Genomic DNA, 24,453 nt, shown 5'->3' on the forward strand with positions numbered 1-24,453 from the left:
GGATCGTGCAGTTTGTACGCGCACCCGGCGGGCGAATGGCTGCCCGGCGGGCGAACGTCGGCCCGGCGGGAGAAAGTTGAAGAATTCCAGGAACGTCATATTTGGCCTGGCGGGCAGACCTGCTCCCGACGGGCAGGTTTTGAGCTTCTCGCCCGGCGGGCGGATGTCTTCCCGACCGGGCGACGACAACCCTGACGCGTTATTTCGTTATTACCGTTTTTTGGGCTTTATGGGCAAGACTATAAATATAGCCCTTAGTTATTTTAGTTGGACATCTTATTTTCTAGTTTTAAACACTTAGTTTATTTCCTTTGCTTAGTTTTATTCTCTCAATTGTTCAACACTTAGTTTTATTTCTCAATTAAAAATTCAAGCTTTCAGTATTCGTTCTTCGTTCCCTTAGGTATTATTTCTTATCTTGTTTTATTATTTTGTTTTAATTATGTTTCCAATAGTATTAATTTCCTTGTTTATTATTAATATGAGTGAGTAGTCTAATTTCTAGGGTTTAGGGGATCCATAAATGTATGATTGGGGATTGTATTAGATATTAATTTCTGATTTTTAACTATAATTTCTATAGCTTGTTTTGTTTGTTCGTCAATTCTGTTCGGTCGGACTATTTTGATTGAATTTGATGAATCTTAGATTATGCGCCGAGAGGTATAAATCTGATGTTCATGATCTGTGGTTATAGATAGGATTTATTTCTAGTACATAGCGAGAGCCTGCTAGTTGTAATTTCCTAAGGAATTCATAAGATTCGAGAGATGCATGTTTTCCTAGTTATGGTTATTAATTGTTTATTATTGTCTGTCGTCAATCCCTAGTCTGCATTTGTGGTGAACCGTCGCCCTAGATTCTTTTAATATTGATATTTTCGTATTTTATTATTACCGTTGCATTAATTAACCAAATCAACCCTTTTTGTTATTCCCAATAGTCTAGACCTGTCGTTTAATAGTGGAAAGAACGATATTTCCCTGTGGATTCGATCCTGACTTCCCTTGCTATTTAGCTAGTGATTTTAGGTTTATTTTTGATTAGGTGATACGACTTTAGCCTGTCACTCGACCATATACTTGGAATCAAGTTTGTCCCAAAGTTTATTTGCACTCTCCTCATATTGGTACAGATCGAACAACGGGTCAGCCAACGCATTCAATATGTGCCCACGACAAATGTAATCATCGTTTTCCCACTTGGTTCTACGCCGTGTGTTCTTCAAAGTCTCTTCTTCTCCATCGGCGGGAAGATCTGGCATGAGAGTTCTTAGCACGTACACCACGCTCAATGTTGTCAAAAGAAAGTGGATCTTCTTTTGCCAACGGCGATAACCTGCACCCTCGAACTTGTCCAACATCTAGAAATTTGTAGCCATATCACGCAATGAAGACGCTATTATCCAAAGGTTAAAATACTATTAGATTGTTAGAAATATCACTGTGGGGAGACCGGATTAAATCTTCAAGGCACGAAATAGAACACTTTCCTAATAGTATTTTGTCGACCAACAAAGGAACAATCGAGTTCACGATAGCACTATTGAGATACAATGAAGAATCAATTGATCTTGTGTGTTCTCATAAAATCAACCCAACAAGAATTTGTGTTTATCACTTAAATGTCTCACTTTGATGAAATAATTTGCAAGAAGATTTCTCAAAAGTATGCAAGTATAATTAATATGTTAGCCATATCTTAAATGTGTCATAAGTACTCTATATATAGAGTTCTTAATAAAGAGTCACCGTTGGAAATAATATCCGGCCAATGGTTACATCCAAAGCAACCGTCACAAAACCTCTCAAAAATGGATATTTGGAGCTCCGCCCGACGGGCGGGCTTTGCCCGACCGGGGCACGCGTACAACATTTAATTTCTCAAGAAATTCGTCCGACGGACGAGCTAATGCAACGCCAAAACCGTCAATAAATACAATTTTGTTTCTCTATTTTATAACGGAACTTCTAAAGTCATTATCCCCTTATAGAATTGTCTAAAACACCCCAATTATTTACAAATAATTTAACATTAATTGTAAAATAAAATGAAAAGACATAAAAGGAAATTAGTCAATCAAATTTAATAATACTTACAAATTATTTTAACATTAATTATACAATAAAAAGACATAAAGGAAGTTAGTCAATCTAAAAAGACAAAAGCAAAAAAGGAAAGTCACAATCAAACGCTTAACCACATCCAAATATATTTCTTATTAATCACATGATTTATTTTTGTACAAATTGTCTTTTACCATCTAAAAAAATCGAAAAATTATTTTTTACCACCTTAAAACTAAAACTTGTACTTTACCACCTTTAAAAAAAATCAAAACTCGTTTTTTACCACCTGAAAATGAAAAAAAATAGATGAAATCGTTATGTGTAGGGCCACAATAACGGTATTATATCTAATATTTTTCTTCTTCCACGATTTGATGTATTTAACTCCCTTCTCTTCCCCTACTTCATTCTTTTTATAATTCACATGATTTTTTCCATTTATTCACAAAATTAACAAAATTCAATGGAAATGAAGAGATGATGGGTGAAGGAGTTAAAGAAAACCGCAGAGGGAGTGTATAAAATTGGAGCTAAATTGAATTAGTAATCCCCACATAATGATTCATCTTTTTTTCATAATCAGGTGGTAAAAAAACAAGTTTTAATTATTATTTTTATGTGGTAAAATACAATTTTTAATTTTTTAGGTGGTAAAAAACAATATGTCCTTTATTTTTCCTTTCAATTTATTATGCGACATATTCATATTGTCACAAATAAATATTTTTATTTAAATTTTTTTTTAAAAAAAACAATCAAATGAATATACTCCGTAATAAAAATCCGTCACTCAATTATTTTAATGTCTACTTTTTCTGTAGAGAAACTTTGCGAATATATTTTTTTCTACATAACATAAATTTGTATTTTATTTATTTATATTTTCGCACACATTATGTGCATATAAAATCACAATATATTTTGATCGTCAGCCCTTGACTGATGAAGCCCCATAACATTTCTTCATTCCCATTTTCACTTGGCTCGAAGCAAGCTTGTAGACGTCGAAAGGAAGCCCTTGAAACCCTGTGACACTTGAACGACAAAGAGAGAAACGGAAGGATAGATAATCCACTCATTGATTGAACCAACTTTGTAAGCAGGGTGAAATGCTTACAAACAAACTGAGACAGTGACCTTATACCTTCTTGAAAAGGTACATGGAGTCTTTCCTTGGAACGGGAGAGACTCAACCTAGTTGACAAGCTATGAACCCCCAAACATAGGGGAGCTGTCTTCGGATAAGAAATTTTGAATGCAATGAGATCACCTCTCATCGCAAACCTAAACCTAACAACCCAACTTTGGACACCAACACCCCCTTCCATAATCACCCTCATCTTCTCCCTTCGCCTTACAACCTGACATACCACCACTTTGCGATTTTTAAAGTTTACTGTTTATTTTGGTTTGTAAGAGCTAGTAAAGCTCTAGTAGTAGTTTGTTGTAATATGTGAACCTTTTCAATTATATATGTTTAAGCCTATGTCAAAAAAAAAAAAAAAAAAAAAAAAAAAAAAAATATCACAATATATGTGAAGGTGGCAATTGAATTGTTAGATTCAAATATAAGTTAGGTTCATTCAGATTGGGTTAGACTCATGCGGAGCATTTCGTTAAAGTGTAGTACGGGTCATATACGCGCACCGAAATGGGGCCGGAGAGTCGCTTAGATCGCCTACGATCCGTGATGGGTGCTTAGACTTCGGTTCGAGTATGAGTTGAGGAGTCAATTCAAGCATATTCAAAGTTAGCTTATTGTTAAAATTAATAGAAGTATTTAGTTAAATAGGGGAGGTGATAAATCCAAGGAAATCCACATTTTTTGAAGTTGATTTTCTTGGAAAAAGTGAAATTATTCCTTGGATTTATCATTTGCAGTAAAATAGCATAGTGTATACTCGCAAAACAACTCAATTTTAGCTATATTTAATTCCTTAGGCGTTGGCTTATAGGTTAGAACTTAGAAGTTCGGTAGTTCTTCTGCTTGTTCATGATTGAATTAATTAGTAAATGATTATTTCCCTCAAAATAGTAGTCCAAATGATTTAAAAATGATAACTGCCTTTTTATTTACCAAGTATTTCGTATTTACTTGTTAACCATCTCTTAAAGATACGAACCATAAAATTCATAATTGAATGAAATTTAAAAATATGAGCAACCAAAAAAAGTTTAGTTAAATTAAGCTATGTAAACAGCAAACAGAGATTAGATTGGAAAACAGGGAAAAACAGTACATTGGGTTTTTAATTAAGGCAAAATATATTCATAAGTAGTAAAGTTCTGATTACAAGAAATACACTGTAGGCTGTAGTCTGTACACCCCCTCATCATTTCCATCTTGCTCACACAACGCGAAAGTTAGGGGACTCAAAAATTAACTTAGTTGCAGCAAACTCAGCTTCTTTCACCTATCTCTGTTTGTTAAAGAGCTTTGAGGTTTACTGGCGGGAATCGTTCCATGTTCTTAGCCAAGTGGGAGAAAATGGAGATATACTTCGTATCTGCCATCAGGAGCTCACAACTAAGTGATGCATAAAAAATTTAGTGGATTGTCTCCTGATCTGGAAGGGAGAACCTCGACATAGGCCAGACTGTATGAAAATGGTAGCGAGGTCAAAATCCTCGATCATCTGATAAAAGAAGTCTAGTTTCTCCAGGGTGCTGTTGTGCTTAAACTGGTACTGAATTGTGCACATGTACAGTTTCCGTCAGTAGCCAAGACGATCATTCAGAGATGTTCGACCATCACCTGATTGTCCTGCAAAAGACATTAGAAGCACACAATCACTACAAAAATGACACCAGTAGAAATGTGGTAAAAGGGTGACCCATATGAATGAATGAATGGCTCACCTTCTGGAGGAACCCATTTTTCGAAGTCTGACTCTGGATGTGGCTCAAGGAAAGCGGGTTTTTCAGGGCCAAGAACCTTTCTAGCCCTCTTATTATCTTTCCCAGATTGCTTCTGATCTCTCCTACCATGGCTTCTGAGATCTACTTCTTCCTCCCCTGTATAGATTCCTCGCTTATGTTTTAACAATAGGGCAACAGCATTTTCCACATCCATGTCAGATCCTGCAGGTTCAGATATTGATGGGTTTGACTTTTGATCCTCCCTCACTTCAGCTGGCTTCTTTTTCCGCAATATAAGACCTGGGGCAGCACTTTCCAGATCAGACTCCGGCTTCTTTTCAGGTTGAGAATCTGTTTCCAAAATCTTCTTCCTCTCTTTATAATCAATAAACTCATCACCCTCATCAGTGTCTGATCGTTTCTCTGGTTGGCTCTCTTTACTTTCCCTGTCCTCTACTGCCCCAAGCCACTGAGGTTTTACAATTTTGTAAGTTGTTGGTTTGTTTTCTGTAGCGTCCTCTTTGGATTCTGATGCCTCAGTAGCTTCTGCAATCACATCTGGAGTTGCTTGTTTTGCAACAGAACCACTAACTGCCTTTTCAGGTTGTCTGACGTTTTTCTCTTCAATTTTGGATTTCTCAGGCTTCTTAACAGCAGAACTAGAAGATGCAGATTCCTTAGACCTGTGCTCCTTGGGTGTTGTCGCCCGTTTCTTAGCAGTTTCTCCTGTAGGATCAGCTATATTCAGCAGGTAAACTATCCTATCCAATTCTGTCTGGAGGGAAGATAGATCCTTCTCAACTTGCACTGTCTTATCAAGAACTAAACAAAAATGCAAACCAAGGTCAGAAGAAAATAGTTACAGTACTTCAAAAAAAACAAAATGAAGTTAACTTTCGACAAGATACCTAATAGTTACTACAAGTTATAAGACATTCTTAGTACACAATGTGAAAAATGTACAACCTTGGAATGCAAAAAACCATCATGCTTCAAAAGCGCACCAATAAGAATCCTGGAAACAGCTTCCTACTGCATGTTTCTAAGTTCTTACTTGTACCACAGAAGCATGCTGCACCCCACAAGGTGTTTTAACTACACCAGCAAACTTTTTGCAAAATTCTGCTTGTACTTTCAACTTAGGCTTTTTTGGCATTTTCTTGATTATCTGTTGGTTGGGAAAGCATTGGTCGGTGCCAAAAACAAATTCTCTTTTGTTTACTTGGAAGTTCTATTCAGAGAGACATCAGCCCCTTGAAATTCTATCAAATACGGCCAAACTAGATTCGAGAAAAGCAAGCTTACCAAGCTGAGATGAAAGACCAGACATATAGGCATCAAGCACATCATCGCCCGTATCTTGCTCACTCATAGGCTCCAAAGTCTTGGTTTTCTCTTCCAGAAGCAATCTCTTTTTCTCTTCCATTTCATTCAGCAGAGCCTCTTTCTTATCCAAAAGAGAATCAGCCGTCTCAACGGATTGTGTATCAGCTGATTTGTTAGCAGGTTTCTTTTTTGTTCGGTCATAAAAATCATCATCATCACTACACATAAGAATTTGAGAGAAACAGTCAATCATAGTTTCCATTTCATAAATAGTGAAGCTACAATCTCCAACCTTGCAAACGTGGCAAGTAAAATTGACAAAAACCAGTTCAAGAACATTGTTACCTCAAAAGCTCATCCTCATCTTCGGTGAATCCCTTTAGCTTCCCACGAGATGACCTCCCAGTGCGTGCACCTAAACTTTCTCGAATACTATCATTTAAAGTCTCTTCCAAACTCTCGAGCTCCTCCAATAACTGTGAAAATTAGAATGAAACACTTTTGAGGTTTTTCTTCTCCAAATGACTTCTGAGACAATTTTGATGTAATACCCCGTAGTATTTTAATTATCATAAAATAATACTTGATATATTAATTACAATTACCCCTAACTAATTTGATGCTATTACGTTGACTTTTAATTTGATTATTCCTTATAATATGATAATCGTTTGATTAAGTTCAAACTTCCATTCTTGTTCCCACTAATTGATCTATTTCCCTTTTTACTCCTTTTACAAACCGGCATACTCAACTTAGGGAAAGAAAATTATGGAAACCCCAACATTTTAACTTCATCATCTCCATAATATGATCAATCATCCTACCTAAAAGTCTGCTAATTTTTATTCTACTCTCAATCACACCATTCATGGCTAGGATTAAGCATGTCAAGGAAGTGAGGAACTTCCCTACTTGGGAGATACTACTAGTAAAATACCCAATACCCATTCATACTCCCTCCACTCATAAATATAATCGATCATACAAACATCATTAGATTCTTCTCTTGTTGGCTTGATGAAACAAATCAGTCTTGGGACTTTGTTGTTGCCGCCACGGCAAACTCTTATGGGTATTTCACCACTCCCTTTCCTTCACAGCCTTTGTTACTAGCTATTAAGTATCATAATCCATTTAAGCTGATAGCCCCCTTGTATCTTCCTTGATCTTGATATATATTCACATTATATTGCAGACCATAATCCCCTTTTCATTTTTATCTTACTTATTTTGGCCTCCTGATTGATAATCGTATACTATCACTCTTATTCTTAAATGGGAGCAATACCTTGGAATAATCATTCTTATTCTCATGGCTTATCCGTTATTTTGGCTTTTTGATAATCAAATACTATTTTGGTTATAAAAGATATGGGCTTTGTACAAAATGTTAGTTCATGCGCTATATCACGAGAAGTGATTTGAGTATTTTGATTAAGCTATTGGAGTATGGATAAACTATGTCGTCTTAAACTAATTTAACAATAATAATTTGTATATTACTTTATAACAACCTACAGAAGACATACTATAGCTTCACATTTGCCTCATACTAAGGAATAATATTATGTAACGTATAGACAGTAATACAATATTGCTTATTTTCATTGTGGAGGGATTAACTGAACGAGGCGACTATTGACTTTCATGTGACTGTGTGATCGTTCCGGTAAGCTTCTATGTTCACCATCTTGGATGGTAAGTAGACTTAGGTTGAATCCTCTAGGGTGATGAACAATTGGAAACCTATTACATTGTCGTGCCTAGAGAACATTTAGACTTAATCTACTCCTTTGAGTTGACAACACTCAATGGAGGGTGTGCACACTTAAGGACAAAGACCTATTGGGAGGGCCTTCAAGCGGTGGTGTTGTGGCGACTCCCCTTTGATCTTTGGGTTATGCCTTCAGTCGGTGGCGTCGTGGTGACTTACCATGTTCACTTACCTCTATTTAGTATCTTTTTAAATGTGAGTTTAATTATTGTGGAAACTCTCTACGAAAATAAAAGAATGTTTTTCAAAGAAATGATTTCTCACTTAATATTATTTTACAGGGTAAAGTAGAGCTTATAATTTCCAGTAATTTTGTGGTTTCTCTTTGCATTTTTGTTTTGTTTTTAGGTAATGATTGATGGATGCTATACAATATATGCTGAGCGATCGACCACCTACAGCTTTGGAATAATCATTAAGTTTTAGTATTTTCCTTATTTCAAACATTTTGACGTTTTTCGGAGTATTAAATCAAGCATACTGTTAATTAATTATCTCATTTTAGCTCATTATATGGTTTGGTTATGAATCTTGATATACGCTTCACATTTAAGGTTTGTAATCTTAAATGTAGCGATAATGCCCCGAATTTTCTAGTTTTCGCTTCTGCAACTCTTAAAATGTTTTTCGAAATTTGGGGTGTTACATTTGAGGTTTTTCTTCTCCAAATGACCAAGGTTTAGAAAATCTGAAGCATGCTTTCAACAAGATAAGTTTATCAAACCTGCACTATCCTTTGCTCATTCCGAGCAATCTGAGTTTGTTGTCCCTGAGTCAACCCTCCTTGGGCTATGTCTTTAGCACGGATTGCAGCCATCTCTTTTTTCATGTGTGCAATCTGCAGAGAAACTAGTGAAATAATTAACACGACAGGGATATTTGCAATCTCATTCTTTTCTCGTGTCATAGAACATCTATTGCAGTTTTAAAAAATAAAGCAATATAAGAATCATCAGGGTTCAAATTACATATTTTCATTGTAATTCCTCCCTACCATCCTCATTATCAGAATCACAGGAACATAAAGACAAGGTGTAAAAAAAGTACTGCCTGTAAAATAGAAGTATTTAACATGGAAGTGAAACCACACAATTTAATCATAATGAAAAACAAATTACCTTTTCCATTCTTTTCAAGACCTTCTCCCGGGTCTTTTGTTGCTTTTCAGTGAGTTCTCCTTTGTAATTTTGCCATGTTATCTCATCACAATCATCCTGAAAAAATTGAAAGCATGTCATGAAGGAATAGGTAGAAATAGAATCATCAAAACCAGATAATGAAACCAGAAAAGTACGAGACTTTGTTATAATGGTAGTGTGAACAAGACATTGTTATAGTGTTAGCGTGAACAAGGCATAGTAATAATGGTAGTGTGAACAAGAATACAAGATATTCTTCTAATGTTAGTGTGAACAAGACGGCTATATTTTGTTCTCGGAAATTTCTCAGCTTTCCACTAAACTGTGCCAGGCACTTTTTGACATGGTTTTACATTCAATGTACTGATTGGCACACACAAAAATACGTATCCAAATACTTGTGCCGCTGTGTGCTGGAATAACCCTAACCTTAGTTTTAAAAGGCATGAGGCGCACCAAGGCGCAAAAGTCCTTGGAGCCTAGGGCGCAATGCGCAAGGCGCGCTCCTTTCTTACGCACGGGGCACTGTTTTTTTAATCTTTTGGGGTATTTATTTTCTGAAAATAAAAATAAATTTGTTGTCGCAAAGGGGTAAAATAGTCATTATAGTAAAATTAAAAGCTTTTTTGAGGGGGGAATAACAAATAAAAAGGGGACTAAAGGAAGGTTCAAGACTTCAAGTAACTTTTTAGTCACCGGCTGTTCAATGGATTCTAAAAAGAAGTGTGTCACACCTTACAGGAAAGGGTTACTTTAAAATAGGGAGACATTAATACCACGTTGTTTTGGCCTTTTTTTAAAAAAAATTAAAAAATATATATATTGGTCAACAATTGGATCCTTATACCATAAAGGGCATAGCATGGGTAACGTGGCCAAGGTGCGCTTTTTAAAACTAAGTTCCTAACATTTCTCGAAAAAATAAAAGCACAAACATTAGAAAATACATATTTAAGCCTCAGAAGAAACTAAACTATGGCAGCTTATATGTCAAACCGTCAAACTAATCAACAACCTACACAAGCATGTTATACTGCCAACAAGGGCCTCCTCGTTAAGATTCAAGGAGTTGCAGAAGAGGATGTTTTAAACTACAGTAGGCTTACCCTATAAGGCCATAAGGGTATGGATACAGGTATCCATATCGTAGTTTACAGAAGTAAAGACTCAGAGTCACAACCTTATATTTGGACACGGTTACAAAGACGGTTTAAATTATTATACATTATAGTGACATCGTATAAGTTAACTCCAGTACAATATACAGGGCCAAAAAGGCTTAGTAGCTACTGTGGGCCAAAATCACAAACACTAATAACAAGTCCAAGCCTACTCAAAAGAGACCACTAGGAAAAATGATGAAAAGGCAGCACGCAGCTGCGCATGACAAGTTTAAAAGGAAATAGCCACATTTTGGGGTTACGGCATGGTGTAAGAACTCGCCCGAGTTAACTAGGTTTTGGAGGCTGGCGATACAAGATATCACGAGTTGTAAAGATGTTTTTGAAAACAGCGAGATCTCGGCCGGTTCAACCGATCCAAACCAATTTTATCTGCATTAAAACGTTATTAGTCTCACATCTACTCAAATTTCGGTCGAATTCCCCATATTTTCGACAAAAAGAAAGGGAAAAGGGAAAGAAATGGAGAAACTCCACTGAAATAGAGTAGAGAACTCCATTTTCAGATCTAAAACAACAGAGAGAGAAGGTAGACAAACGAATTCATTTAATTATTTCACGTGTACGGTTTAGGGGAGGGGGACTAGGGTAGGTGGGGTTGACATGGGGCTTCTTTTTCAAAGCGACAACCGCGACAAGATCTACGACTAATGCATCATTTCCGTTAGCGAACCTCCGCAACCGCGACCAATACCGTATTTTTATCTATGGTTACGATGTCCGGTTAATGCAAGGTTTACCTCAGGTTCCAATTCCAGTTGTACAAAATGATCCTAGTTGTCTCCATAATCCACTTTATAGAGGCAATTTATGTTCGCGTCATTTATGATCTAGATAAGCAAAAAAGTATCACTACTGAGTAGTGACTAGTAACCCTCTCTTGGGAGGAGGTAAGATCGGCTAGAGCTCGAAACTCGTCGAGATTCAAATTCTAGGACTCGGCTCAAGCTCGATGTCAAAAGTTGGGCTCGTCTCAGGCTTGTCAAGGCAAAAATTTAGATTAGGCTCAATCAATTAAAAGGTAGCAGACTTCCCAAGCCCATGAAGACCACATCGACTCAATTCAAGGCCCAAATTGTGTTGATCCATTTTAACCTATAGCTCTTTCCTGCTGATTCAATTACAAGTCTACATTGTCTTCCTTGTTTTCTCTATTATTAAGTCATCATTATGTTCTCTTCCTCCAGATTCTTCTCTTGCTCATTTTAGCCTCTCTTTTCCACCCACCTTCTAGTCTCAGATTATTTACTTTATTAGCTCTTCATTTCCACTTTTCATGTTCTTCGCCATTTCCTAAGCTCCCAATTAAGAACATCACTTTTCATGCTCTTTGTCATCTCTCTTTTACTACGAAATTCAAACATTTTTTATCTGATTTGTTGTGGGTATTTGTGAAACTTCTTAGGTAGTGTTACAAATGCTTGGCGGTGGAAACTGGGTGGTTAACTCCATAGTCTACAATTCTACATCTATCCATAAAGTGCAAAACTTTAAACCGAACAAAAAAAATCCAACCAATAATATTATTTGTCTTTTATATTTATGAAATATTCATTCACAAGCTTTCGAACCGAGCTTGGGCTTGCCTTGGCTCGTTAAAGTCTCGAGCCAAACCCGAGTTGGAGTCGAGCTTCATCGAACCAAGCTTTGACCTAGCGAACTGGAATAGTCCTTTAGTTCTATCTGCAATCAGAACTGGAATACTTCTGTACTACACGGCATAAAGGTACAATCAATCTTAGTCATGGTGATCCGGAAGGTACCTCCAAAAGTTAATTACAATCAATCTTAGTCATTGATCATAGCTAATTTGGACCAGAAGGTACCTCCAAAAGTTAATTAAAATCTGAATAACTCCATTCCAATTTCTAAATTGCATGAAGACTTTCCAAGCTGTAACTTATTTGTTTCAATTCTATTTTACTATCCTTGATCCGGAAGTAACCCTTCTTGTCCTTGGGCAGTAGCAACAGTACCACTTAACAAGATTTATGTGTTTGGATCTTGGTCCATAATAACCTTTTCATTGATTTTAACGATATATCCAAAACAGGTTCATCCTAAGTGTGGCTTACATCCTTGAAGGTGTAATCAGGTGGTGTATCACTCTTAGGTCCAAATGGTCTTCAAGCCTCAGGAGACTCGGTCAGAGAGGCACGTAAGATTCTCTATCGTGACCCAGGCTAGAGGAGATGTATCACCCTATTAGGCTTGGGATAGAAAGGATGCCCTTGGCTTGAGGTATAGCATTGGCCGCGGTATGGGAAAATGTGTAATTGGCATTATCTACCTTTACTGGTCATGGCAAATAAATGCTGCTCTTTTTTCTAGAATGAGTGGACCAAGGGTTAGCGATTATTGCAAACCATTTCTCAATAAAGCAGAATTACTCAGAAAGTTGATGCTATATCTAAAAATCTAGTTAACTCGGATGAAATAGTGTATACCACAACAAATTATATTGCAATTTGCACAAATAGAATAAGCATTTTTTACAAACCTCAACTTCTTCAATGGCATCTTCTCTCATCCCCCAAAGAATACCATCAGCTTGAGCTGCATCTTCCTTTGCTCTGCGAAGGGAAGCTTCCCGGTCTTTAGCATACCTTATGTTTGACAAGTCAGCTTCCTACAAAGAAAAACAGAGAGAAAAGAGTTAGAGAATGGCATCCGAACCTGTAAAAACAAAAGGCTCAACTAGCATAACAAGTTAGCAAAATGAGGAACATACACTTCTGAGCATAAATCGGGTAATTGTATGTAAGAAAGTGTCGAAAACATGGACAACACACTATCTTCTATCAGAAACCAGTTTCTTTGAACCCCAACCACCTTGACGATTGAGTAGACACAGAGACTTATATAAAGTCCCTGCACTCTTTTCAGCCATACACCACAAGATTGCCATAAAGCGTTGCGCAACAAGAACTTCTTCATCTTAACCTTACCAAACCCCTGAAATCTAATCCTGCAACCAAACCACTACCCCTATAAGGAAAAGCTGGGAACCTAAGATTCCTCATGAAAAGACAAAATACTCCTCCGGAGTTATCTTGCCACGTCACAATGTAAAAATACATACTCAGTAGCAGCTCAACAAAGCATACAATTATATGACGAAATAACAAACCCAACCTTAACATGAAGCCTTGCCTTTCTTATAAAGTTTGCTGCCAGAAAAGCTGGAACATGTGGGGATTAAGTCAAGCAACAAAGAGATGATTTACAAGTAAAGGACCCCAAAGAGTTCCCCATCTACACCCTAGATATTGAAAAACTAAAACCTTCACCAAGAGAGAACAATCCTCTAGCTCCCAATCATGTAGTCCTTCAGAAATGTAGATCCTAAGCATTATCGTAATTAAAAAAACAAAAAATAAAAACAGGGGTACGCTAAGGAGAGAAGATAAATAGAATAACTAAGGAAAAACGCAAACAAAAGGGCTGATTTCCTCTCAAAATATCTTCCCAAGTCTCAACCATCCCCGAATCACACTAAAGGTGAGAAGAAAGTGAACACCTCTGTGATCTATCCATAAATCCATAATGCTTATACAGGTAAACATCTGAAGTAACAGAGAGGATGCGTAATATAATTAGTAATAACCTAATTTCAATTGCCACACTGATCAAATTAAGAAGCTTTCTCTTCAAAGGAAAAAACATTCTTAATCCAAGAACAGTAAGTCGCGGTGGTAAGGGACTACTCCCTCCGTCCCTAAAAGACTGTCCCATATTCCTTTTTGAGATGTCCCTACTTGTTTGCCCCATACATTATTTAGTAACTTTTCCTACTTGCTATCTCTTAATCTCTCTCCTCAATGACCCACTTTACCAATCTATGCGCACATTTCATACCCAAATATTTGAAGTTTGCTCTATGGGAAATCTTTCAGGAAATGAGGGAGTAGTGTTTATAGTGTAATCCAAAAGATGATGCTTGATACATTGTTCAGTACAAAAGAAAGATGAATAACAGCAGCCCATTTCACTATTTCAGTCAGATGCACCAAATCATTGACAATTTACTAAGTAAACCACAAAAAGTTTGAAATATGTTTTTGTTTTTGAGGAAACTAATTGCTAATTTTTCATTTTCAAGCAATCAAGCTTCCCCGTAATGGAGTTATAAACAGTCCATCAACTATAATGAGAAGAAGAATTACAGGCAAGATTAAGGACGACAAAAACAAAATTTTAAAAAAAATCAATTCGATGAAAAAAAGAAGAGATAAACACTAGAGTAGAAAGAGGCCAACAAAATAAACAAGGGAAGAACAATGCCACCCCATCCCCGCCACCCTCAACCCAAAAAAATATAAAATAAATAAAATAAAGTTGATACATGGTCACAACAACCCCTTTAACAGTTCCATTTTTCTTTCGTAGTGTATGCAATAATACGATTGGAGGTTGCACTGACATTTATTTTTCACCCCCTTGTCCTTTGTCATAGTTAAGAGGAAGCACGGATTCAACATGATTCTGAAATGAAAGAAACCCCCTTCACTTTTCCAGCCCCTTAAAAACACTAGAAAACGTTCTACAAGCCAAAACGTGATTAATACCCCCTTCTACGGTCCTACACCTTCGCCCCAAATCTTTTAGCTACTTTTTGTTTGACGAATGGTAAATTAAACAGGCAAGAACAATGTAATGCCAGTTGAACGTTTCCTATAACTCCTAATACAAATAACGCGCAAAATGACAAACATCACTGAGAGATCTGAATACCATTACCTCTCACAGTTGGAAATATTGGTTATAATCGATAGATCTTACTAATACGAGAGGAAAAGGTTAATCATATAAAATGTAAAAAAAGAGGAATAATGGCCATACCTGAGGCATCAGTTCTTCTGGACCTTGGACTATGTATAACCGAGTTGAACTGTAAATGAAGAAACAAAAGGTGTGACTCAAAATTTATTACATTCACATAATAGGAAATGGAAGATGTACTGACATGCATATGCCATGTGAATTCTATACCGAGATGCAATGTTGTCAAGTGTATATATGTTCTGTAGATTACCAACGAAAATACATGAAAAATGAGAAAAATCAACCACGGGGCTGTAGATTACCAACGAAAATACATGAAAAATGAGAAAAATCAACGGGGATTTGACATAACTTCCAGATCTTATGGTATTTCAACAGGTTGTAGGTAAGCCCTACTGCGCTTCGGGGGTTTTAAACCAATCTGGAGCTTGGACAATAATGGCATCCAAGCCAAGCAATACATTATTACTACAATAATTGATGAATGAGAATGCACATGAAAAATGGGGTGGATATGCAAAATGAAAGACAAGTAGAACGCAAATTGGAGTCAAAAGAGGCAGAGATACTCACAGGCCAAAACGGATGACGTCGCCCACATGTAAGTTCACGTAGTCTTTCTTGTTCACCTAGTTAGATGGTAATGTTTATCAGTATTGAAATTTTCATTACTACAACTATGATATGATAATGAAAGTTTTACACGCAAATAAAAGTAACTGTGTAACACTTCACCTTAATGTAGCTATAATTCAAACTTGGGAAGGGATTCATTCAGATCACATGCAACAAACAACAATTTAATATACCCAAAAAACAAAAGGGAAATTGAACCAAGCTACTACAATTATCAAGTCACCAATACCTGCTTTTTGTTAACAGATGTACCATGTGTGCTTCCAAGATCATAGAGAAATGCCCCATCATTTCCCTTAAACTGGAGTACTAGCATAGAAGAAAAAAGGAAGAGAAGGTTATAACTTCATAAAACATTGAAGCAAAAATCATACTGCATAACAGTACAAGACTATAAGCAAGATCCCCAAAATACAAATATGATAATCATATCATATTCAAGTGGACAACTCCAATACTCCATTGCAAACGCTTTTCACAGCAATACAAGGTCCAGTGATCAACCAATTTGAATAAAACATTAAACATCAATCACATTGACAAGCTATCGAAACCTAGCTCCCTAGGTAATATTTGATGATTGCATAAAGCTAATCACTTGTCAATTTGCTTCCAGCTAGGCAGCTACCAATGGAAGTTATGCTTATTGCTTAATATAAACGGTTACTCTTCGGTCTCATAACCTCATTTACGCCTTTGAAGTCGATTCAAACTACAGCGAAGGATAGCTAATAAGATACATTAATCGAACTTGGAAGATTTCTTATTTCCTCACAAAACTGACCGAATTTCACATGAGTAGTTCATTGACCACACAATTTCCTCCTAGCAATTTATCCAAGTCCAATCGCAAGGGAAGTTCTTTAATCAGACAATTTCCTCCAAGCAATTAAACTTAATACTACTTCGTATATCCCTTTCCTCCAAGCAATTTCCTCCAAGCAAAAGCAAATTCAAAAAAAAAAAAAAGCGTAAGCAACTCACCGGCATGAAAGCGAGAAACAGTAGGGTGCTCTAGAATGAAATCGCACAAATCAATCCTCCCAAACATATATGCACCTTTCTTCGTCCTAACAAAGTTTTCCAAAAGATTCAAAATTCAAAATTCAATAAATTGCAGCAATCAATTAAATTTAAGACAGAGGAGGAGAGAGAATACACGTCAAGATGATCGATTATGGTGCCATCCTTGAGAACCTCCAGGAAGAAAGGAAGAGTGGGAGCTTCACTCCATGGAGGAATGGAGTAAGGAATTGAAACTGGATTTTTATCTTTGTTACTGTTCTGAGACGGCTTCTTCTCTGTGGTATTGGAAGAAGGTGGAGGAAGCTCGGCGACGGAAATTTTAGGGTTTGGCGGAGCCATTGCCGATTCTGTTGGAGATTCTTCGATTTCTGTTGAAGAAGAATAAGAAATGGTGTCTGTAATGCCGTCGTTTAATGATGAAGGCGGTGCTAGGTGTGGTGCTAGTGGTGGTGCTAGTGGTGGTGCTGGTGGTGGAGGATCCATGGAGGTGGGAGTGGAGGTTGTCGCCGAGAGAATTGAAAATGAGTAAAATTAGTTGAAGATTAAATGGCTTTTGGAGGGTTATTGGACATATCAATAATCACTCAATCAGCATATGGGCCGATGTGTTTATGTTTCCATTTCGCACTCTTACAGTTACGGCTAACTACAATTATCGAGTCTTATACTTCCTCCATTTATAAACTAGTCTTATATGCACGCGATGCGTGCGAGATTACATAAACAATGGGTTCGTATGAAGGCCCTTTCGATTTGTGTTGAAGATCTTGCCTACTTGAATGAGTTGTGTCCGAATTCACCTGCACAATGACAAAGTCACTAGCCTCGGGTGTGTTTCCGAGGAAAGACCCTCCGATGCCTAAGTAAGAACAATGCTCGGATTCTAGAGAGAAGTTCTCTAGAGAGTAGTTTTAAGGCATTAAATTGGACGTACCTTGAGGTGTGAGCCTTGGCGGCTTATTTATAGTGTTTGTGTAATAAATGCCCATAGGTCATTTATTGCTATTGGGCCTTGGGCCTTTTGTTGGTGGCTGACCAGCCATGTTGAGTAGAAATGGGTTTGATGTTGTTGTATTGAGCCATTGGGCTTTGGACTTAGTGGCCCAATTGGTACGCAATTGAGAGCCCAAACAACATGCCCCCCAGAACCGGTCCATTTAGAATTAAATGGGTGGGTTTCCAAATGTCAGAAGTCCAAAAGTTCCTCTCTTTTTTCAAAAAGGAGCATTTGAATCCGTGTCTTTGTGGAACAAGTGTCGAGAAAGGTCTTCGGAAGTGCCTTTGATCAGTTGGGTTGGAATAAAGTGGAAGTTGGGCGGTTTTTAGATCGTGGCCTATAAATATCAGACCCCTTTCTCCATTTCAAACTTTATTCGCTCAAAATCTCTCAAAGTTTCTCAAGAGTTCCAGCGATTCCCTTATGTGTTTTCTTCAGATCTTCGCAACTGAGAATCTGCTTCGGGATCTTACTTCGTTCACTTCGTCGGCGTTTTCTGTTCCAGGAGAGGTAATTTGTTTCCTGTTTTCGATTTCTTTTCTTGTTGCCTTTTCTACGTTCTTCGGCACTCTATATTTCGGAGTTTTGCCATGGCTATGGGGAAGGTGGAAAAAGAAATCCGACGTGGTGTCTTCTTCTAGTGATGAGGAAGAGAATAGGGTTTCTTCAGGGAGGTCGAGGGAAACATCTCCCGAGGTTGATGCTAAAGAGCACTCGGGGCATGAGGCTCGCGCTGAATCTAGCCGAGGGGTTGGTGTTACAGGTCGTTTGACAATTCGCCCATTCTTTCCGAGGCGATGGGAGGAGGTTGACCCTCTAGGGAGGCTCGCGGGCCTTTTTAATGATTAAAGCGAGATTGCCGGTCCGGACGGCATGCCGGTTGACGGAAAATGGTTGGTGAGAGTGAGAAAAGGGAATTATCATCGGCTTGCCGAGGATCTATACGGCATTCAGTATGCCTTGGGCTACTGGTGCGAGCTCCCGACCCAGAAGCATGCGAGGGTGACTCGTACTCCTCCGGGCTATATTGTTGTGTACCTTCATCACTTTGCTTACGAGCTTCGGTTCCCAGTGGATCCGTTCATTGCTCGTGTGTTGGAGGAGTATAACGTTTCTCAGGGCCAGTTGACGCCGAAGTCTATGCGCCACATTGTGGGGTATCGTTGGATGTGCGACTATCTCGGTTACGAGCCGTCTATTGAGGTTTTCAAGGAGATGCATGAGCTCGTGAGGAATTCGAACGCTGAAGCCGGTTGGTGGGCTATCAATAATAAGAACAAACGGAATGGCGAGGACCTCTACATGACCGCGTACCCGTATGTTTCTTCGATCCATGAGTGGAAGAAGCAATGGCTCTTGGTCCGAGTTCCTGTGGATCCGAAGCATCCTCACTACCTCTCTCCCCCGAAGTGGTTTGTGAAGGTGGATCCATCGATGTCGAGGGTTGGACCCGTTGATAGGGAGAACACAGACCACGTCATGCAGCTGGAGTGGTTTAAGGCGAAAGCGCCTCAGGAGCCGTTGCATTGGCTCCCGAATTTGCATTATGTTACCCAGGAGGTCATCCTTGCTGCTGCCGGTCTCAGCAGGATCTATGACAGGGGTGAGATATTTTATGCTGAGATCGTGCTTCAGTTGAGGTGTTTGCCTCCCTCTTTTTAATGTATTTTGAATCTCATATTTTCTTATCTTTTTTGCGCAGAGCAAGGTGAAAGAGCTATCGTTCCCGAGGTGCTCGGCTACCGACTCAACGGTGGAGTTCTCACTCGCTGCCCCCCGTACGATTTCAAGAAACAGAATCCTCGGCAGCCGAATCTAGAGGATCACGAGTTTTTGGGTCACGCCCTTGCACATCTTAGTGACGTTCGGGCTGACCCTTAGGATTCCCAGAACCCTGGATAGGCGGTTCCGAGGCGGACAGTTCTTCCTGAATTGGTAACTACTTCTGATCCGGTAACATTTTCGTTTAGATCTTTGTTCTCGGGTCTGTGCCTTTATTCTTTGTGGCGAGGATGTTGACCCTTGGCTCTGCCTTTATTGAATTTTAGGGACCCGAGGTGACAGTTGCTGCTCCTGTTATCTCGTCTTCTTCGTCTCCCCCTTCTCTTGCTGCTTCCAAAGTAAGTGATGAACTTACACTCGAGTTTTTCTTCCTTATTTACTCGTTCTGACTATCTGCTTTTGCTGTTGGCTTTAGGAGAAGAAGAAGTCGAGGAAGAGGAAGGCTTCGGAGGAGAGGTCTTCACCTCAGAGGAAGGAGATTTCTAGGAGAAATCTCCTTCGAAACCAAAGAGGAAGATTCTTCGTCTTCGGGGAAGGTAAATATTTGACCCGAAGTTCTCGAGTTTCTGAGTCGTCGCCCTCATCTGACTGAGGAGCAGATTCGACAGGTTGTGGCCGAGGACCCTAGTCTTGCCGAAGCGGGCGAGAGCTACCTTGCTGATCAGAAGGAGCGAGAGATGGGTCCACCCAAGAACCTTCGTGAAACTTCCACTTCCTGGCCAGAAGCTGAAAAGCGTGGCGGTTTTGGTGCCGAACGAGCTTGTGTGTAATCCCCCGTAAATTTATAAATTTTATTAATATATTTTAACGTATATTATTTATATTTAAATAGAATTTATTAATTTTAGTAATAAATATATAACTAACGTATATGTATTTTATTTTAATTACGTTCTAAATATTTAATGATTTATGAAATCAAAATAGTTTTGAATTTTATTTTGAAAAGAATTCCAATTCAGAAAACAATCCGAATCGGTTTTTGATTCATACACTCAAACCCAAATCCTAATCCTAACCCAATTGGGTAAAGCCCAAACCAATAAAACCCAAAACAAATACCCCTCCCCTTTTCCAAATCACGTGAAACTAAAGAAAAAAAAAACCTAAGCTTTCCTGTTTCACGTAACTCACCCTCACACTGCAGTTTCTCTCCTCCCTCCTTGTTGCTGCCGCCACGCCGCCGGACCAGCCACCGACGACCTCCGTCGTCCTTCTCCACCTTGCCGCCGGTAACTTCTTGTTCTTCTTCCTTTCTCTTTTTTCCCTCTTCTCTTTTCGTCTTGCCCTAACCGTTAATCCTCCCTTTGTTTCGATTTCGCACGAGCCAACACCACCACCGTTCGTCGCCGCCGCATCGCCATTCACTCAGCGACGGTTAGCCACGCAATCGGTAACTCCTCCCCTTCCTCTCCTCTTTTCCTTTCTCTGTTATCTTCGTTCTCCCCTTCGTTTTCCCCCCTCCTTACTCGTGTGTGTTTGCAGTCAGCCACCACCGCGAACATCCACCTTGCTCGCAGCCGCCCTTGCGACCACCTGCCGCCGTGACTAAGTCTGCCGGTCGCTCAAACCCACCTCTTTCTTGGTTATTTCTTGAACTCTAAGCAATTGAATTAAGTATTTTAATTTAAATGTTATTAATTTAAGTTATAATTTAATTAAATTGAATTTATGATTTTATGATTTAATTAGAATTTCAGAATTTATATGATGTTTAAATAATATATTTAATTTTCAGATTATATAATTACATTGAAATATTGATTTTGATTATGTAAAGTATGAATTTTAAGGTTGTAATGGAATTGAATCATGGTGGGATGATTGTGCATTATTAAAATTATTGTTGGGATGTTCTAAGCATGTTACTTTGGTCTTGGTGAAGTTTTTAAACGAGTTTATATTGCTGAAAATTAAAGTATGATGTTTGCAAAGAGTTTTCAACGAATTTCAATCACTAATTCAATAATTGTTGTGCTAGGAAATCAAATATTCAAGTTTTAATATTGGGAAAGTTTTAAATATGTTTAGGATGTATTTAGAATGCTTTATTATAGTCGTGAATAATTAGGAATTGATTGGGATTATTTGTTGGTTATTTTAGGCGGAGAATTATCTTTAGGCGACTTTTGAAAGTGTTAAAGTGGCCTATTAGTTTGTTTATACAAGGTACGTACATACCTGTGTGCTTGGAATGTGTGTTATTTGTTGAAACCATGTTGAAATTGTTGATGAACTTGGTTATGTTGAAATTACATGTTTAATATTGTTGGATGGACATGTTGAACATATATTTCGTTATGAGAATTATAGCATGTTAGTATGGATGATTGATGCAAACATGTTGGTTGGGAACACTAGATTATTTTATATATATTGATTCAGATCGATTGATCGTTGTTCCCTTTTAGCTTTTCACTACTTTATGAGGGCCGAGGACCTTGTTTAGTAAGTTGAAACCTTATACCCATATAGAGGGGTTGATCAGTATCAAAGGAAATGTTGGATTTAATTGGAATGAGTCTTGTTTGATACCTTTGTGATCACTTACTTATTCCAAGATAAAAACAGTTGTGAATAAATGTGGATTGTATGCCTTATGTGATTGTTGAGTCATAACAGGGTTTCAATTTGTAAATCATGTAAAGTGAAACTGAGTAGCAATAGCTTTAGACTGTGCACGTCTAAAGTGACGGACAAACAGGAGTTGGGGTTCATGGTGGTAGCCCATGGCCTTTATCTCGGACCGGATTGATCACCGTGTCCTATTTTTATTCAAAGGTTCCTCGATATCGCAGGTCTCTGAGGTTACGGAGTCGCGCCCGTACCTCGTCTTCCTTAGTGAAGACTGCCGGACGGACAACTCGGTCCATTGTCTATTTCAACTAAAATAATATTATTGCTAAAAGTCTAGCCTAGTCTAGTCTGGTCAAGTATGGTCGTCAAACTATCATGTTTTGTCTGCCCTTGTTTATGTTTATTAGTATCATGTTAGGATTATTATTGTTTTAGTATGTAGTACTCAGCTTTGCTGATTACGTGCTTTGTTTGTGTGTGTTGATCATGGCTATGCCTTATTGATCCTGTGATGACCCATCTTTGGTGAGCAGTCTCTAAGGATCAATAAGCGTTGCCCATCTACAGGTTTGAAGATGATGCATCATTGGGATCGGGATTAGAGAGCTTGTAGTTATATTTGTTTTATTAAGTGATTTGGTTTGTTAACTTGGATTTGAAATTTGTTGTACTATTCGTATTTCCTTATTTCCGTTAATTGGTTTTGGACTCAATATGTAATCGATTATTTATGAACCTAAAAGTTAGTTTTATGTTTTCCGGTGCAAAATTCTGAATAAGCCGTTACGTTTTCACACGGGCGATAATACTTTGATAATTCTCTATAGTTATAATTATAAAAGGGTTATTTTAGAAAAAGGGAATTATCGGGGTGTTACAAAGTGGTATCTAGAAGCTTATGGTTTTAATTCAATAATTTTTAGGTGCCTAAACTAGCTAGTTTCCTAAAACAAATTTCTTAGAATTGAGCTTCTACTTATTATATCATTAAAAAAATGCGTACTTTTTTTTTGGGGGACCAAATTCATTTTACTTTGTTTGAAAATATATTCATATTTCTTATTTAAGTTCTAAATTAACTTATTTATTTTTGAAACTTTTCGTTTACGTGAATTAAGTACGTTCTTCTTTTCGAATTTAAATTAAATATATTCGGAAAAAAAAAAACAAGACCTTATTCTATTTATTCGTTATTATTTATTCGTTTAATAAAAATTTCTTTCTTATTAATCATTCTTGTTTTATTTTAAGCGTTTCAATGTTTACTTATTTTGATTTATTACGAGAGATGGGTAGTATAAGAAGGGCATATAAGATAAAATTACACGTGCATTAGTAGCTAGTTAATGCTAGCATAAGAAATTAATTGTTATGGACGTGCATGTGTTTATTGTTTAAATGTTGTAATTATATGTGCATAATAGAAATTGTTTGCTTCCACCAAACTTATTGTGTTATCGAATTTTGATTATGATTTGGTTGGGAAGTCATTAGTGAGACCTAAAATTGTTTATTTCAGAAATAAAATATTTCTTTCTAAGTATACCAACATAGGATCTCTCGAGAAAGATCGATATAGAGACCACTGATATTTTTGTGAAGAAAGTGGTGTTTAGATGTGAATATCTTGCTAGGATTCAAGAGCAACCCAATTGTACTAAGTGATCATGAGAATGAAATGGATTATGAGAATGAAATGGATTATGAGTCTGACATTAATAGTTACACCATCTTTGAACGCACTATGCGTCATATATTAAGAACAGGAGACCCTGATAGGGATGAGGAAGCCATTCGTGAGTTTGACCGTGTTAGAGAGCATATTAGAGTTGATATTTATAATGTAGTGATACTGAGCCAGAAGAGGATGACCTCAGTCTCAAAGGCTACGAAGATCCACAAGGCAGAGAAAACTAGCTTAATATTTTAATACCGAGGATGATGATGAATTTAAATACGAGCCCTTTACTCTAGAAAGCTATAAGGAATCAAAGAATAAGATTGATAATGTTTCCCTCTAAGATCGTTTCATTATTTATTTATGTTGGGAATAATGTGGGACAAGTCGCCCAACGGTAGTTTAAATTTATTGCATACCGCTTTTATTTTATTTTGGAACAAGTACGTTATTATGGTTTAGAAATTGTTATTAATATTGTTTTGAGGAATAAAAGTTTCTTTTAGGAAATACAAGTTTCTTTTGAGGAATTAAGGTTAAATATTTCATTATCCAAGTGGTCAATGATTTAGTTTGGGCACGCGAAGAGGAATAATTTCTTTTATTATTATTATTTGTGAT

General features: G+C 37.6%; 1 protein-coding gene across 2 annotated transcripts; it reads right to left on the bottom strand.

The window, feature by feature from the left end:
- Nucleotides 1-4,253: 4,253 nt before the first annotated feature.
- Nucleotides 4,254-17,417, bottom strand: LOC110791301 (uncharacterized). 2 transcript variants are annotated; one of them, XM_021996055.2, is made up of 12 exons: nt 16,932-17,417; nt 16,757-16,842; nt 16,002-16,081; nt 15,710-15,765; nt 15,194-15,242; nt 12,852-12,980; nt 9,150-9,245; nt 8,756-8,869; nt 6,600-6,730; nt 6,234-6,472; nt 4,929-5,750; nt 4,254-4,833 (listed from the first exon to the last, which is right to left on the bottom strand). In XM_021996055.2, exons 1-12 carry the CDS (start codon nt 17,279-17,281, stop codon nt 4,784-4,786), a joined length of 2,202 nt encoding a protein of 733 aa, XP_021851747.2. In that variant the 5' UTR covers nt 17,282-17,417; the 3' UTR covers nt 4,254-4,783. The 2 variants fall into 2 exon arrangements, with proteins under 2 accessions (XP_021851747.2, XP_021851748.2); XM_021996056.2 differs by having other exon boundaries at nt 16,002-16,073; nt 16,932-16,962.
- Nucleotides 17,418-24,453: the final 7,036 nt, after the last annotated feature.

The sequence above is a fragment of the Spinacia oleracea genome, chromosome 1 (genome assembly GCF_020520425.1).
Source record: "Spinacia oleracea cultivar Varoflay chromosome 1, BTI_SOV_V1, whole genome shotgun sequence".
NCBI classification, from domain to species: domain Eukaryota; kingdom Viridiplantae; phylum Streptophyta; class Magnoliopsida; order Caryophyllales; family Amaranthaceae; genus Spinacia; species Spinacia oleracea.